Here is a 16,236-nt window from a genome sequence, read left to right as displayed (position 1 = left end):
ATCTTGCTCCCTGACCCCTGCTCTTTACAGACGGGCCAGGAGTGCACGGAGGAGCTCAGGACACGAGCCTGAGGCTGAGACCCTTGGGGCCTGTCACACTCTTCACGGGCAGCTCTCAACCCAGCCCAAGCCCTGGATGGGGCTCCCAGCGCCTCCCCAGAGAGGGGAAGCCCCGGCGTCGGTGTAGACTGGGAGGTCCCATGGGACCCCAGCATGTGGCAGGCAGGACACCCCTCCTGGAAATGGTCTGTGAGGCCGTCCATCCCCCCCATGGACCCTGGCATCCAGGGGCCGCCGCACGTCACTCTGTGGTCTCTGTGCACCGTGAACGTGGGCACAGCCCGCAGGGAGACTGTCACCTTCCACGAAGAGGTGCACGGTACGGGGAGATGGCTGCGGGCCGGGGCCTGGCAGGCTGTGGGACAGCTTGGGGTTCTCGCTCGATTAGCTGCCCAGTGTGGGCAGCATGTCTGGGGGCTGCTGTGGAGCCCCAGCCCCGTCCAAGGACACCCGCCCTCTGGGCCTCGAGCGCCAGCGGGGCTCAGTGGTGCTCCCCACTCACCTGCTAATGCTCCTCTCCTCCTCTGAGGGTGAACATGGTCCTGTTTCTAGCCTCACATTCACTAGCAGGCTGGTGTGGCATTTAGAGACTTAGGTGCTGCTCTTTTGTTTTGTTCTTCATAAATGCGCTGACCTGGTCCTAATGGAATATTAAACCTACTGGAATATTAAATGTAGAATATTAAATGCTACATTTAGGCAGAAACATGGGGTGAGTTTTATGCACATTGTGGTGCTGTTCAAACATCGTGAAGAAGCTGTGCTGGGAGTCTGTCTTCAGCCTGTCATGTCTGTCCCCTTTGAACATGATGTGGATTCTGCTAACTGACTGGTTTGACATGCAGCCCCTGCCCTTGGCGCCGGGACGCAGGGACAGAACACAGGTTTCCTGTAGCGTACGGGGCACCTCTCATGGCCCAGGTGATGTGCACACGTCAGGGATGCACCTGTTCCTGAGCCGGCCCTGCCTGGGGTCCCCCTGCAGGATGTTGGTGGGCTCACCTGGACTTGGCATCGGTGCCCTCCCACTCCAGAGGTCGGGCTCAGATTATTTTCCTTAATGGTGGGTGACCCAGGGGGTGGAACACCGCATTGGGAGCTGGCTGGGCCATCTGGGATGTCGTGAGCAGTTTCCCAAGCGCTGGGTGCTCCCCGATGACTCCTGCCAGCCTGTCTCTGCGCTGCCTTCGCCTGGAGCCCGTTGTGGACGCGCTGTCCTGTGCGGGACCAAGGGCTGCGCGGAGCCAGAGCGCTGGCACCAAGGGGCCTTGGAGCAGACGCATCGGTGCCTGGGATAGAAGAGCTTACAGCCTCGTGTTTGCACTGTGCGTGCCCCTCCCGTGGGTGTGTGCGTCTGACGGGCTCAGAGGCCCCCAGCCTGGTGCTGCTGCGGAGCACAGCCCAGCCCGGAGCCAGCGGCACCCACCTCCTCCCCGCTCGGCTCCCTGAGCGCCGCCAGCCCACAGCACTGCCGCATATGGATTCCAGCCGGCTCTGCGAGTTCCCCCAGCCGTCCTGGCCCGGGAGCTCTGGATTTGTGGGCACAAATGATGCCCGCCATCTGACCATCCGCCATCAATGAGACACGCACAGCACGCGCTTGTCGACGCTTGGCCAGTGTTCCAGGAGGGATCACCTTGAGGTCAGGTGTGAATGACTGTGTCATTCCTGCCCGGGGGTGGGGGCCCTCCAACGGCCGTGTGGAAGGGTGTGGGGGAAGCAGGCACTGTCCCAGGGCTTGTGCGCTTGACTGAGCATCAGTAAGTGGAGGTAAGTCAGGAGTCAGGCATGATTTTGCAAGCAGCATTCACCTTATTGACTGACTTTTTCATGGAGGATCATTTTCTTTTCTGTGAACAAAAGGACAGTGGCCACTCGAGATTTATTACCTTACACAGGTCGTCAGCCGCACATTCCTTCTTTGCCACGTATGAAAATTTATGCGAAAGCCCATGATTTCACCAACAAACAAAACACCATCTGAGAGTTTCTCACCCTCCCCACATTTTAATAGTAAAAATGCAATTCTGGTGCAACTTGAATACAGATTCCATTCACAATTAAATGTCCCAGATGAAGCTAAATACGCACACGTTTTCTATGAAAAAATCCAAGTTCTTATTATGTAATGTGAGTTCTAGATATTTAAAATGAAAACAGGAAGTGTCTTGAACAGTGAAACAGCTGTCATCACTTTATTTTACCACCTACAAGATGCTAAACGCTGGTCAGACTATAACTTCTTGCTAATTAGCACATTTGAAATAGACGTCTTTGCTGCCAGCCTGCCAGCGCTGCCCCAGAACTTGGATGGCCCACCTCATTTTTGGAAACTTCAGGGAAAGCGCCATGTGCGTGGCTGTGGGATATGGCTTCTGTGTCCTGTTTGATTTACACGACGTTTTGAGACTAACATTAATTAAAGTGTCAAACTGGCTTTCATCTTTTACGTTGAATCTGTCACCTCCAAAGTTTGGTTTCCCCAACATCCAGCCTCTCGTTTAGACATCCAGGGACTTGATTACTGTAATTCTTTCTATGCTGTTATCTTTGACGCTCTAATTAACAGAGGGCAGTGAGTCTAAGTGTGGCTCTTACATTCAAATAGAATGGTGATGCTTGCTTTTTGAAACCTACCTCATCTTGATTAGGTATTTGTGTTCCGTACAATGGAATGCTAATCCTCAAATTTCCCTTCTAGCTTGCAAGGATGGGATTCAGAGAGGGTGTCCAGCGCTCCACGTGTGGATGGGCCAGTAGGCAGGTGTTTACAGTGTCCCTGTCTTCATTTTTTGAGATGACTTCCCCTCACGCAACAGTGTCGATTGGCCAACACTTGGCTTCATCTCATTCAAGTTAGCAGATCTCAAATAAAGTACGTTCCTCCAGATTCTCCCTCCGTCGGTTTGTAGACCTCAAGGCAGGTTTTTATGTCACCTGTTGAGCAGGTGGGTGCCTATGTACTCACGTGACTTTGAGGTGAGAGTGTTGTAGCCCAGGGCTGCCGTGCAGCCGATGCTCTGTAGCTGTGCTGTGGGCACAGGGCCCAGGATGTGCGGGACTGTCTGGCACTTGAAGCAACACTGCTCTTACACAGGAGCTGATGTTTAATTGGTGTTTAGATATTGAGACATTTTAGAAGTCAGGTCCTTTAAATGTGTCTAGTGGCAGTGCTGTTGGCCGTGGCCACCTTTCTCATGTGGTCAAGGAGGCCGGGCTGTGCCTGGTGTCAGCACCGTGGCTGCCATTCTTTCCGGGCTGACTGCCCTTTAGACCCAGGCTCTGGGCAGTTCCTTCAGAAAGGGTTTCTGAATGAGGCTGACTCAAGCTCAAATATACCTGGGAAAGTACTGGTTTTACACTCCTCTTCCCAGCCCCGTTGATTCCTCTCTGGGCAGGAAGAACTAATCCACCTGAGATAATTTCCTTTAGGCTTCACTACTTTGATTTAATGCAGTTTTTACAGAAATCTTTCAAAACTGTATTCCGTGCATGGCTCCTTCCACCTTAAATGGTGTAATTAACCTTTTATTGATGCACAGCAGCGTATGTCGTTACCCATGTATTCAAGAAGGAAGGCACTTTGCAGAGCCACCTCTCCCTCGACCCCAGGGTTCTCAGGATGACCCTCACCAACTTCCCTGATCTCCATGACATAAGCAAAACCTAAGCTTACTTGATAATTAGATTAGACGCAGATGTATATTAATCCCTCTCCCTATAATCAGGAAGCCACTCGTACAGCCACCAAGGATTTTCATCACATTTTACACACAGTAAAAGAAATCCATGATGGGCTTTTAAAACCAAAAAGATGCTCATGCCAGACCTCAGTCTTTATAAAAGTAGAGTAATCAGGTCTTCAGATACCTTAAGATATGAAGTTAATGATCATTTCATTTTTACTTCAAAATTCTTATTTGATCAGCTATATTTAAATAAACCTCATGATTGTTCAGAAAGCTTTCTCTGTTGGCAGAGAATCGAGTAGCATTATGTTGCTAAATTAAATTTTAGCAATTGTGTTTAAGGTTTGCCTGATATGCATATAGAGAATGATAGATAACAATGCCTGTAATTAATAATTATTAGCTCTGGTGAGTATATTCTAATTATGTATTCACATACACAGAATTAAGACAATTATTGTCCTCAAACTATCCAGCTGAATAATTGAATGTTTTTCTTGAATGTGTAAAATTATTTCTTTAATTGTTTATTTTAATCCTCGACAGCCAATTAACATGATCAAATGCTCACTTTAAATTCTCTCTTTACTGTAGTTCCAAGCTTCTAACTGTAATGAGCCATTTAGGGACACACAATTCTACCCCCACAAGATTGTAGGACCAACAAATATCTGTCCAAGAGCACTGATGAACGAATGAGAACTCTGACATCAGTTTTTCAAAAATCCTGTTTCACTATTATTTTATTTATCTAAAACATTTTATGTATTGCAGTTTTGATTTACTGAAGGCTAGCAGCTGACACTTAATTCTTAAATCATAAAATTCAGGTCAGTCCCAGTGGCTCAGTGGTTTAGCACCGCCTTCGGCCCAGGGCCTGATCCTGGGGACCTGGGATAGAGTCCCATCGGGCTCCCTGCATGGAGCCTGCTTCTCCCTCTGCCTGTGTCTCTGCCTCTCTCTCTCTGTCTCTCATAAGTAAATGAATAAAATCTTTAAAAAAAATCATAAAATCCAAAAGCATTCCATTAAATAGGAACACAAGTGCAATGTATTGTTATGCTAAAACGTCCCATTCACAATCCCATGGGGGTGGGTTTGAACCTGTCCTATGGATATGGGGCCACTGGAGAGACAGTGGGCACATTCAAGGTGTGTATTAAATGCCTATCTTATACCTTAAAATACAAATCCCATTTTGACTCCCATACTAACATGTGAGAATCAGCCTGGTGTCTGGGTGTCTGGGAAATTTTTACATGTATTTCTACCTGCTTAATTGACTTATATGGTATTTATTATTCTCTAAACAGTAAGTATCATTTATTTCTATTAAATCTATGTGTTGGATTTATCATGGGGCCATTACAAAGGAATCACATGGACAAGTGTTAAGTACTTTCAGGGGCTTAAAAATGTCCCTCCAAATCGGGTACCTCCCTCTGTGGGGATGTGGGCTGCTCAGATCCCAAGGGTGGGAAATCCTCAAATGTTCAACCAGAACTCCCTCTGGGCCCTTAGCAAGCCTTCCAGCTGTCACAAGGGAACCTAATGCTCTGGATGGCAATGCAGTGGGCACTCTCCCCAGTGGATGCTTCCCCCCATGGATGGCCCTCACAGTGGGTGCTCCCCTCCCAGTGGACACCCCCCCACCATGGGCGCTCCCGTCAAGCAGGCCCCAGAGCATGGCAGACGCCCCGGTGACACTGGCTGATCACACAAAGGCCCCAGGAGCAGCAAGGCTGCAAGGATCCCAGATCTTCCGCGGACGGTCTGTGGGACTGAGGACACTGCCTACCTGCTTCTACTTTCTAGAATCTAGGATTTCAGGAAGATCGGCTGCAATGATCCATATCCAAAATAATACAGTGTTTGGACTTAGCAAGTATTCATCAAATATTAGCTATTTCCAAGAAAACTTTGTATAAATAGTCGTCTCTATCACATTTGTTCAAGGATGTATTTCCCTTCCTGTGCAAGCACGAAGAGCGCACTTTGGGTGGGAGCTGCTGTGCTGGGTCTCTAAGCCGGCAGCGGCACCTGCTGTCCCTGCGTGGGACCGCAAATCCCGTGCTCCCAGGGTGGCAGCGTCCTCTCCTTCTCTCCAATGGCTGGTCAGTGCTGAGAGGGGCGGGCGTTAAACATCACTGTTATTCCACTAAAACAGAGAAGAAACGTTTTCCATGCAAAATTTCACTACTTAGGATGCAAATGTTGGGAGCTCTGCTGGAAGGAAGAGGTGTGCTTCCACAGCATTGGAAGGTAGAGACGGGGGCGCTCTGAAATTCCCTGGGTCCCCGCTGAATATCCTGCAAACCAAGGCAATATCTCACTAGATGATTAAGCAAATACCAGAAGGCCCTTTTCCCAAAAACAGTTTCACTGTTTCCCATCAGTTAAGGAACGAAGAGAGAATTACAATTATTTTCCTCTCACTCAGCCTCAGTCCCCTCAGCTAGCAGCCACTTCACATGATTTGCGTCCTGGAGTAGGAGTACGATCTAAAATGTCTCCTGCTGCCAGATGTATTTCATGTGTTACTTTTTTTTTATTTTTTAGAGAACTTGGAACTGATCATATTAAGAGGAAATTCTTGCAGAAACAATAAATGATTCTCTCACCTTTGCATCGGGCAAGGATGCCCATGTGCTGCTGCGAAGTGTGAAGGAATAGAATCAGATCAAGGCGTGAGAAATAAGACTGAGCTGTGTACAGGGTCAGGAGGAGAGGGAAAGGATCACCGTAGCCAACAACGGGAGAGGTGCCCATGTCCCAGGGTGGCCACCTAGGCCTGGCTGACCTCAAGAGTGCATCTAAACACATTTGAACCTAGTTTCTCATCTGGGAACGGCAAATACAAATGCCATCCGTCTACTTGGCAAGGTTGTCTGCAGCTTAGTTAAGAAATAGAGTATAAGGAGCCCTGCACAGGGACATGCAGACCCCGTGCCGCCCAGGCCAGCAGTCTGCACGGCTAGGTCACGGGAGGGAGGGGGCCGAGTCCACGGTGGGCGTCAGTGTCTGTTACCTCAGTGCGCAGAGGATGGCGCGGGATGCTTCTCCATGGCCGGCTCTGTAGCGGCCACCCCTGCCGGGCACCTGCGTCTGCCTGCCCCTTTCTGGGTTTGTCTCTCATCCCCACAGCAACAGATAAAGAGACATCCCCAGCACGTCCCTTGAACAGATGAGCAGACCAAGGCAGAGGGAATTTCACTTGTCCAAGATCCCAGTTTAGGTGGGAACAAGGAGGAGTTAGCTCAGCGCTAGCAGAACCAGAACGGAGATGCATCCAATTCCCTTTCCTAGAAATTTCAGCCACAGTGGGTTTAAGATATCCAACCACAAGCATCACTGTGCTGGAAGGTGCCCTGTAATAATACGTCAACATGTTAAACTACTAAAAGGCGTTGAAGCAAGTGCATAAACATTAAAGCACATTTTTTTTCTACTTGGTGAAGAAAGAGCAGTATTTCCCTCAGAAAGTAAATAGTTTGAAGAAAACTCTATGACACTTGAAAAGAAACAAGATGGTATCTCTAGAAACTATTACAATCAGTCACTTTGTCACCTGAACAAGAACCCCCAGGCCACCAGAGGAGAGTCACAGCAAACCTTAGAGCATCTTTTTTTTTTAAGATTTTATTTATTTATTAATGAGAGACAGAGAGAGAAAGAGAGGCAGAGACACAGGCAGAGGGAGAAGCAGGCTCCATGCAGGGAGCCCGACGTGGAACTCGATCCTGGGTCCCCAGGATCATGCCCTGGGCTGAAGGCGGCGCTAAACCGCTGAGCCACCTGGGCTGCCCTAGAGCATCTTTTAATGAGCCGAGTTTTCTCGATAATTCCTGACCTCCCGATTCCACGCCCCCATCCCCCTGGGCGCTGCGTCCAGCATCCAGCAGGGGGAGTCCACGCAGAGTAGGTGCGCGCTCGGCCTGGCCCGGCTGCCTCCTCTCCCTCACAGCGCTGGGCCCTTCTGGAAGGCCTGCCCTCAGGCCCGGGCCATTCTGTTCCCGGGCTTCGGCGAGGCTCTGAGGCACACGATGCTCCCTCTGCCTTTCTATTCAATTTGATCGTGAGCACACTGGATGGAGCCGGTAGTCTCGGGCTCAAGATAAATGTTTACTGGAACCGATGAGTTAGTATGAAGGCAACACGGGTGGGGAGGCCAGTGAGCCGGGCACCACGCGGAAGAAATGCAAGGGCTCTGCAGCCTCTTCAGCAGCAGCTTTTGGGGTGACCCACGGCAAGCATAGCAGCACCTCCAGCTGACTCCGCATCGTTGTGCAATCTCCTCAGTGGTTTGACAGGGGAAATTAATGGTTCTATTATAGGCAGTTGATTTCTTTAAGCAACAGGAAACGCAGCTCTCTGGTCGTACTTCCTACAGTGTTTGCTCGGTAGGGGAACGGAGAACCCGGACGGACACCTCCGCATTCGGGCTCTGCTGACAAGCTCTGACTGTGGATTCCACTGAGGCTGATCGGGAGCCTCTGTGCCGCCCGGAGCCCAGCTCCACAATTTGCTGCTCTGGACAAACCAGGCCGATGGCATCAAAGCACACTTCCGCTTTAGTGGCTGTGGAGCAGTCGGTTGGCACGCTGACCCAGCCTGGAGACCGCATCCAGTCCCTCGCCGCTCGGGAAAATGTCCCTCTGCCTCACCCTCTCCGGCTTGAGTGAAGTCAGTTGTCCTTCATGTGTGCTGAGAATTGCCCAGTTTTAATCAGTTTCTCGAGAAAGTTTGCTGTTCATCAAAACGTTCACTGCATTTTTACAAAGAAATCAATCCAAGAACTCATATCATCGCCCCGCAGCAAATGTGTTGTAAGGCGAGATGTGATACTAGGCCCCTGTGATCATGGAGATAAATTATAACACTCTGTAATTTTGTTTTTATTTATAAGATACCCATTCTGGAGGTTTACTTGTAGTTAATAATGCATTTGAGAGATTTATTGTTTTGTAGGGAGTGAAGGGAAGTGTGTGAGGACAACTGTGAAGTAGTGACCCGGGTCTGGGAGTGGCTGTGCCCTGGGGTCCTGGGCAAACCTGCTTGCTCTGCCTGCCGTCCGGGTGCCACAGTCCTGTGACCATGCACACCGTCGTGCACTGGCGATGTGGGCGCAGCGGGAAGATGCAGCCAGACAGATAGTTTCCGCTCCTCTTCACATGGCAAACATCAGTGTAGCCTTGTTAAGCGAAGTAGCTTCTCCATCTACATTCCTGTACTTCTCTGCTGCCCTCCATCATCACCCTTGCTGCCTCCAAGACAGGACATTCTTCCAGAAGCACTTGATTCCCCCGGGAGAGCCCCGCAGAGCTACCCGTGCGGTGGGAGTGCCACGTGGCACGGCGTGGGAGTGCCTACTTCCCTCTGGCTCCGTAGAGTCCGGGGACGGGTTGCCAGAGGTAAAGACTCTCCTTACAGTAAATGAACGACGCTGAACAGGTCAGCATCACAATCACCACCACCCAGCTGCTGTGTGGCCGGTCGTAGGAGATACTCCATCGCTTTGACCCATGCAGTTCTCTTACTCATGTGTTTATGTCTCACTTAACCCCCTGACACAGCAACATTATGAAGTAGTATTAAGAAAAGCTTAGTGAGAAGCAAATTTTTACGTGGACCCCCACTGGCAAGGAGACATGGATGCACTCTGGATGGTGACCCTCATCCAGATAAGGAAGAAGAGGGAAGAGCCAAAGCTGATAACCACGCAGACGTCATTACGGGATGATCTCACAGAGGAGCGCATGAGTCCCCCCAGGAGGATGAAACACTTTGCCTCGCCTGCATTTCCAGCCTCAGCACAGTGACATTGTGAGCTGGCTAGTCCTTCATGGTTGGGGCTGCCCTGTGCCCTGGACACTGCTTGGCGGCTGCTCTGGCCTCTTCCTACTAGAGCACCCTCCTCCCCGAGTGGTGACACCAACCAGAATGACCTCCAGGCCTTACGAGGGCCCCCAGGAGAGAGAGGAGGCGAGATCCCCCAGCCCAGCACCACTGGCTGACACACAGGAGTTATCGAATGTGAGGATCCGAGTGCCCCCAAATCAGAACCCCCAGGGCAGGGCTCCTTGCTCGTTGCGCACCTATGGTCCGTGCGGAACACTGCCAGGGAGCTGTCGCTGAGCACACGGATGATGGATGGAATGGAGAACGGGGCCAGATCCCACCTCCTGCATGCTTCTGCTGCACCTAGTTCCGCACCAACCAACACAGAGCACAGCGGGTCAGCCTGGCCCCTCCAGCCCTGCCTGGCTCCGTTACCGCTGGAGTCAGATCTGAGCCCTGGGTCCGCCAAGGCATCACTTAGAAAATGACTTAGGCCAGTGGGGGCAGCTGATGGAAGTGCTGGTCTAGCTGCTCCTGACTCTGTTTCCTCTGGAGCAGGGTCCTGCCCTGAATGCCAGTGTGCCGACTCGTGTCTGATTTTGCTGCTCCTTGGGCGGGAGGAGTCATGCCTGCTCTCCTCCTCCCTCATGTCTGCCAGGGTGGACCAACATCAGCTTCCTCCTCTGGCCTCTGCGGTCTGTGCGACGCGCCACCCTCATCCCCAGTGCACCAGGTTCAGGCCAGACTTCTCTCCTGAAGCTCCTGACATCCGGGTACCCTCATTTCTCCTCCCGAGTCAGTCGGGGAGTAGGAACAGCCCAAGCACCATGTTGACTCTGCGTCAGCAGGATGTTTCCAACCCCTGGAAAAGTTCTAGAGATCCTGCATCTCTCACAGCTTAGCTCTTTCCAGATGTTCAAAATGATTTCCAACCAAAACTCACTGTACCCTGGGGTCTTATTCATGTCAGAACCCAGCAGTGTTTCCCCTTCGTGCACCTGTACAGCAGGTGTAAGCTTAAATTAAGCTTACAGGTGGCATGTTATTTTACTTCAGGTTATTATTTGAGAAGCACAGACATATTTGTAGATATTTTTCCATGGCCACAAATAAGCTTCCTGAAGAATGTGGATTTTCTGTGGTTTGCATTTTAGCTTTGTTACAGCGGTTCACCTACTCTGAACTTGCAGAGCCCCTGGTGACGGAGGTGGAGCCCCGCAATTCCTGGAACTTTGGCCATGTCCTAAAGCTGTGGGGGTTTTCCATAAGCTCACCCAGTGATATGTGCCAAGTACTGCACTGGGCATTGAGGGAACACAGGTCTCCCCAGAATGAAAAAGGTCAGAGTCTGGCAAATACCACTCCCCCAAAGAAATGCTTCCATGGATGTAGGCATGAGGCCGGGATGCAGGAGGGGACATTTCCTGGGCCTGAGAGTCAGAAGGGATATAAGGAAGACCTCCCATATCAGACACAAAATGGAAATAAAGGGAAGGAGGCCAGGGCATGAGAGAGATAAGCCCCCCACCTGGGGGCCCGCAGTGATGTCTGTGGGGACATCCGTATGGCAGCTGTGTGTGAATGGTCCAGAGGAGTGACGGGCTCGAGAGGATGGGGACAAACGAGGCCAGCAACAGCCTAGAAGAGGAACCACCAGGCACTCGGGACTCAAGATTGCATGAGTGGAGCAGGGGGGAGCAGACCGGACACCATTCATGGACGTCATCGACTGAGCTTGGACTGGACAGGTTTGGGGTCTGGGAGGATGGTTGTTCTATCTGGAAATGAAGCCCAAGGGATGATCCAGGGGAGGAGGGTGGGGACAGGCCAGGTGAGGGAGACGGGGTTGGTCCAGGTGAGGGAGGTGGGGACGGTCCAGGTGAGGGAGACAGGGTTGGTCCAGGTGAAGGGGTGGGGATGGTTCAGGTGAGAGAGGTGGGGATGGTCCAGGTGAGGGAGATGGGGATGGTACAAAGAATGGAGGTGGGGATGATACCTGTACCCCGAGGTCTGCCCCTGACCACCTGTTGCAGAAGCTTCTCCTTTAAAGAGATGACTAGAAAGTGGGGGGATGACCAGCCAAGTCAGGCAAGCACCTGGGGAAGCAGGTTCAGCTGAGACCTCTGTCCCTACCTGAACGTAGAGCAGATGTCAGTCATATGGGACAGTAACTGTGGGGTGGCAGGGCTCTGAACACAAAGGCAAAGTGGGAGCCCCTGCTGTAGGGCCAGGCCAGAGCCAGTGGGGGTGGGGGCTTCCTGGACACAGCAGACTTCTGTGGGTTTCTCTGGCAGCAGCCCCACAGCGGCCCATGGTGCATGCAGTAGACACCCCACCTGATGCGCACGGAGTCCCATAAAGACCCTCCTGCGGATCCCTACAGATCTAGGGGACTTGGCAGGGTCCATGAAGGTGGGCTTAAGAGGCAGGTGCTTAGTAGGGAAGGAGGTAAAGTCCAGCGGAGCAAGGGGTCTGGTGGCTTTTGAAGTCTAGTGAGAAGGAAGGTGGGAGCCAAGAGCGGGAGAAGGGGCAGTTGAGTGCAAGAGAGAGCAGGTGGCAGGAGTGAGTGTCTCAGCAGCAATGAGAAGCAAGCACCGAGCAAGGCAAGGTGCACAGGGTGAGCGAATCACAGGGCGATTCGCTGAAATCAGCAGAGACAAAGTCTTCTTAAGCCAACCTGATTAGTTCAGGCGCTTTAACAGCAAAGGCAGGATGGCTCAGGAGTGAGGGTGTTCCAGCCACCCTGGCAAAGGCAGAGGCTCGGGCAGAGGTGCTGGGGGTTGGAAGACGGTGCACAGGACACAAGATGAGGGGGAGGCCCTGGGGAATGAAGGGTGCCCGGCACGGCGTGTTGGCCAGTGAGCGCCACTGCTGCAGGCGCAAGCAGCCTCTGCCCAGGAGGCCCGCACACGTGGATTTAAAATGTTTGTGTCTGAGCTTGGGAACTGTACACACCTCTGACTCTCCTAGAATAATGCCTTGAATATGGTCCATGTGCACCAACTTTCCTTGAGAGGTTGAGGTCAACATTAGGGGGAAAAATCTTTAAAGTAAAAAAGGTGACATCATCTGTTCCTGTCACGCAGACAGAGTTCAAAACCTACGCTTCCGATAACTGCCCTCACCCCTCTGTTTTCCACTTTCTGGAATCTCTTTTGATGCATTTAAAAAAAAAAAAAAAAAAAAAACGTGTCCATGGCATAACTTTCCAGGTGAAACTTTTATGCTTTCAAACTCAGGTCATCCTGACACACGACAACCTCATTTGATCACTTGCCGATTTTTATTTGGAATGACATGAGGTTTCATTTATTAGGAAAACCCATTCACACAGATGACACAGTAACTGGGGGGAGATTGCAGGACGTGGGAAAGCACACTGACATCCTCACGAGCAGAAGACCGGGGATGACGCGTTCCCACGTGCAGCAGCCCACGCGGATTCTGCACAGCTTCTGAAACCCACAGGGGAGGCTCGCTCCTCCCGTCCTCCCAGACGATGCGAGCCGTCCCAGGAGATGTGCACAAATACGTGTAGCCGTGCACACAGCTGCCCTTGCACAACTGTGGACTGCATGGGTGCCTTTGCACTGGGTCGTGTGGTGGAGTCCGTTTCAGAAGCACTTGTGTGAGTTCTTCCGTTCCAGATAAAGAGAAATCATTAACTGTAACGGAAAACACGTTTCTGTCAAACCGGAGTCGTTCATCCTCGCTGGAAAAATAACACCCTGAGACCGGCAATTATGTCTCACGGATTTGGGGGCGTGGCTTTTAAAGAGACATTTAATAGGACCTCAAGTCCAGGTGCGTTGGTTTTCCCCTGGTGGGTTGCCTGCGGCCGGGAGCGAGTGCAGGGCGGGAGGCGGCAGGGCACTGGCCCGGGGCGCAAGGTGAGGGAGGGCTGCGTGGTGTGGTTGGGAGACCCAGTGTCCCTTCTCGACCGCCGTCTATACCTCAGACCCCGTAAGCGTCCTTGGAGGGAGCACCTTTCTACGCTTTTCCATTAGAAAAATACCTACTCATCATAAGCACGTCTGGAACACACAGATAACGGCCACCCTGTTGTCCCTCGATGATGACCTGGGAACAGTTTTCTATGCGTCTGACCTTTTCTTCATACACAGGTTTTCTGTATAAACACATCCCACGGTCACCTGGATGTAGCTTAGGTTGTCCCGCACTTTTCCGCGACGCTGCTCCCGTGGGGGAAGTGGTGTCCTGGCTCCTGTGTCTCTGCTGAGCCACAGGCCGCTCCGACCGCTCGCTGTTGCTGCGTGTGGGGGGAGGAGGCCTTAGCAATCCCCCTGCTGCCCGCGGATCGGTGTGGACCACCATCTGGGCACAGAGCCCCCCACAGTGCGCATCACTTCCTAGGCCTCTGGTTCTGACAAGGCTCGCAGGGCAGTGGGAGGGAAGGGCGGGCCAGGTCCCCGGGGGTGGGGGGGAGGATGCTCCTGCTGACCGGCGGTGACTTTCTTACAGCTGTCTCCTATGCCAACTACAAGAAAACGCCGCCGCCCGTGCCCCCGCGCACCACCTCCAAACCCCTGATCTCAGTGACCGCACAGAGCAGCACTGAGTCCACACAGGACGCCTACCAGGACAGCCGCGCCCAGCGGGCATCCCCGTGGCCTCAGGACAGCCGCGGCCTCTACAACTCCACGGACAGTCTGGACAGCAACAAGGCCATGAGCCTTGCCCTGGAGACGGCTGCGGCCCAGCGCCTCACCTCCGACGGCCAGAGCACCTCGGCGCGGACCAGCGACAAGGCCGTCCTGGCTTCCAAGGCCGAGGATTTCCTCAAGAGCCGGCGCTCCTCCATCGGGATCCAGGTAGCCTCTCTGCCCCGCGCCGCCCGCTGCGCGGCTCCACTGGTAGCACAGACAAGACCCGTGGGCCTCGGCCCTGGGCCCTGAGCAGGGAGTGCGGCCTCCGAGGCCCAGGCCCCCGAGGTGCAGGGGCGGGGCTCCGCTGCCTTGTCAGCCCGCAGGTCCGCAGCCGGGGGATCCCAGGGATCTCGGGTCCCTCTCACTCACCCCTGCCCCTGCCACCCACGCCCCCACCCCTGGGGCACGTTCTAGGGGTCACCTGCTGCTTACACAGTGTGGAGACAGCCTGTTTTGACCCTTTGGAGAGATGGGCTTTTTTTCTAAAACCTAGTTTTTGGAAACCCTCTCAGCATGGCACCCAACAGCTGAGTGGGGGAAAGGGCATTGGGAATGCAGCAGTAAAAGTTAAAAAGGCCTCTTTGGTGCAAAACTGAGGCATGCTCACAGCTGGCCCGGGGCGGCCGGAAGGCACTTCGCCGGCCACAGAGCGCTCTGGGTGTTCAGTGGTGGAGGCAGGGCCGGGTCCGTGGCTTCAGACCACCGAGGGCTGACCACCGCCCCCCCCCCCCGCCCCGGCTCCGCCCCAGACTGCTCTCTGAGGTGCCTGGGCGGGGGTCAGCTCCTCCCCGCACCCGGCACAGCCGACCCCAGGGCTCAGGAGCTGGGAGGTGCTGCAGAGGACACAGGGGCCTGGCCTGCATCCCAGCCCCAGGACCGCACGTGGGCGCCTCACGGTAGCTTGCCTTGGAGACACTCCCCGAGAGATCCTCCTGGCACAGGGAGGCAGCGTCCTCCGGCATCCTGTGTGAGCTGGCCCTCCTGCTTCCCATCACCCCTCCACTCAGCCTGTGTCCGGCCGCGAGCTCTAAAATCACAAGGCTTCGTGGCCAGGGAGGCGGGTGAGCGGAGCTCTGCCCGAGAGCCTCGCGCTTGGCCCTGGCGTGAGGGGCATGACGGCTGGGGCACCCTGGGGACCCGGGAGCGCAGGCGGGGGCGAATGCCCGCTTGCCTAGGTCCTCTGAACCAGGTCTCCACACTGTGGCTTCGTTGTTTTGTTTAGGATTCTGAATTCCCAGAGCATCAGCCATACCCAAGGTCAGATGTAAGTACCACCATATACTCCAAAGCCAAGTACGCATGAATTTTTATTTTATCTCCCTTTTTTGGATTATTCATACAACTGCTCTGTCCCTCTCTCTGTCCTGATTCTATATGCCAGGCACTGTGCTAGGTGCTCCCACAGTACTGCAGGGAACCCTCGCATCCCCGGGATGCGTAATCAGCCCTGTTTCGACGAGGACGAGGACGGGGCTCAAAATAGGCAAGCCACTTGCTGCAGCCCCCAGACTTGCAGGGGCCTTAGAACTGGTCCCTGTACGTGGGACGCCGGGGCTCCCAGCGGTTCATTCTGGCTCCAGAGTCACGTCTCCAGAGAAGACGTGCGAGATATGCAAGTTAATTCGCGGTGCTCACGCACCCTCTGGCCTTCTCACCTGCCACCTGCCACCTTCACAGGCTTCCTCCTGGCTGCCCAGCCAGCCAGGGCTGAGGCCGGGAGTGTCTGCTTCCAGTGTATCTGAAGAGCAGGCCCGTAGCACTAGGTCATCTGGCTGGTAGGGGGTGTCACCCCTCCTGCCTCCACTTCACCCTCCAAAGCCCCCACGGCCCTTTCTGCTTCTAGCAGCCACGCTTCTCCCCTGCAAGGATGTCCTTCCCCCCCTGCCCGCCACTCCCTGCAGTTCACACCATGACCCCCCAAGAAGCCGTTCCTGGCTCTGCTCCCCAACCGTGTGTCCCTGAAGACCTGGCTGCCTGTCCGC

At 53.4% G+C, this 16,236-nt stretch overlaps 1 protein-coding gene across 16 annotated transcripts in view; it reads left to right on the top strand.

Moving 5' to 3' along the window:
- Window positions 1–16,236, top strand: part of DLGAP2 (DLG associated protein 2) — a 699,343-nt gene that overhangs the window by 651,612 nt on the left and 31,495 nt on the right. For 15 of the 16 annotated variants that reach the window (XM_072812931.1, XM_072812943.1, XM_072812932.1 and 12 more), the window contains 2 exons: window positions 14,070–14,419; window positions 15,477–15,518. In XM_072812931.1, the coding sequence (XP_072669032.1) occupies window positions 14,070–14,419; window positions 15,477–15,518 (392 nt within the window). The remainder of the gene's footprint in view (window positions 1–14,069; window positions 14,420–15,476; window positions 15,519–16,236) is intronic. The other variant, XM_072812937.1, reaches the window with a different exon arrangement.

Source organism: Canis lupus, chromosome 36 (assembly GCF_048164855.1).
Source record: "Canis lupus baileyi chromosome 36, mCanLup2.hap1, whole genome shotgun sequence".
NCBI classification, from domain to species: Eukaryota; Metazoa; Chordata; class Mammalia; order Carnivora; family Canidae; genus Canis; species Canis lupus.
The sequence above is the reverse complement of the archived record's forward strand: the minus strand, read 5'-3'. Positions and strand labels throughout refer to the sequence as shown.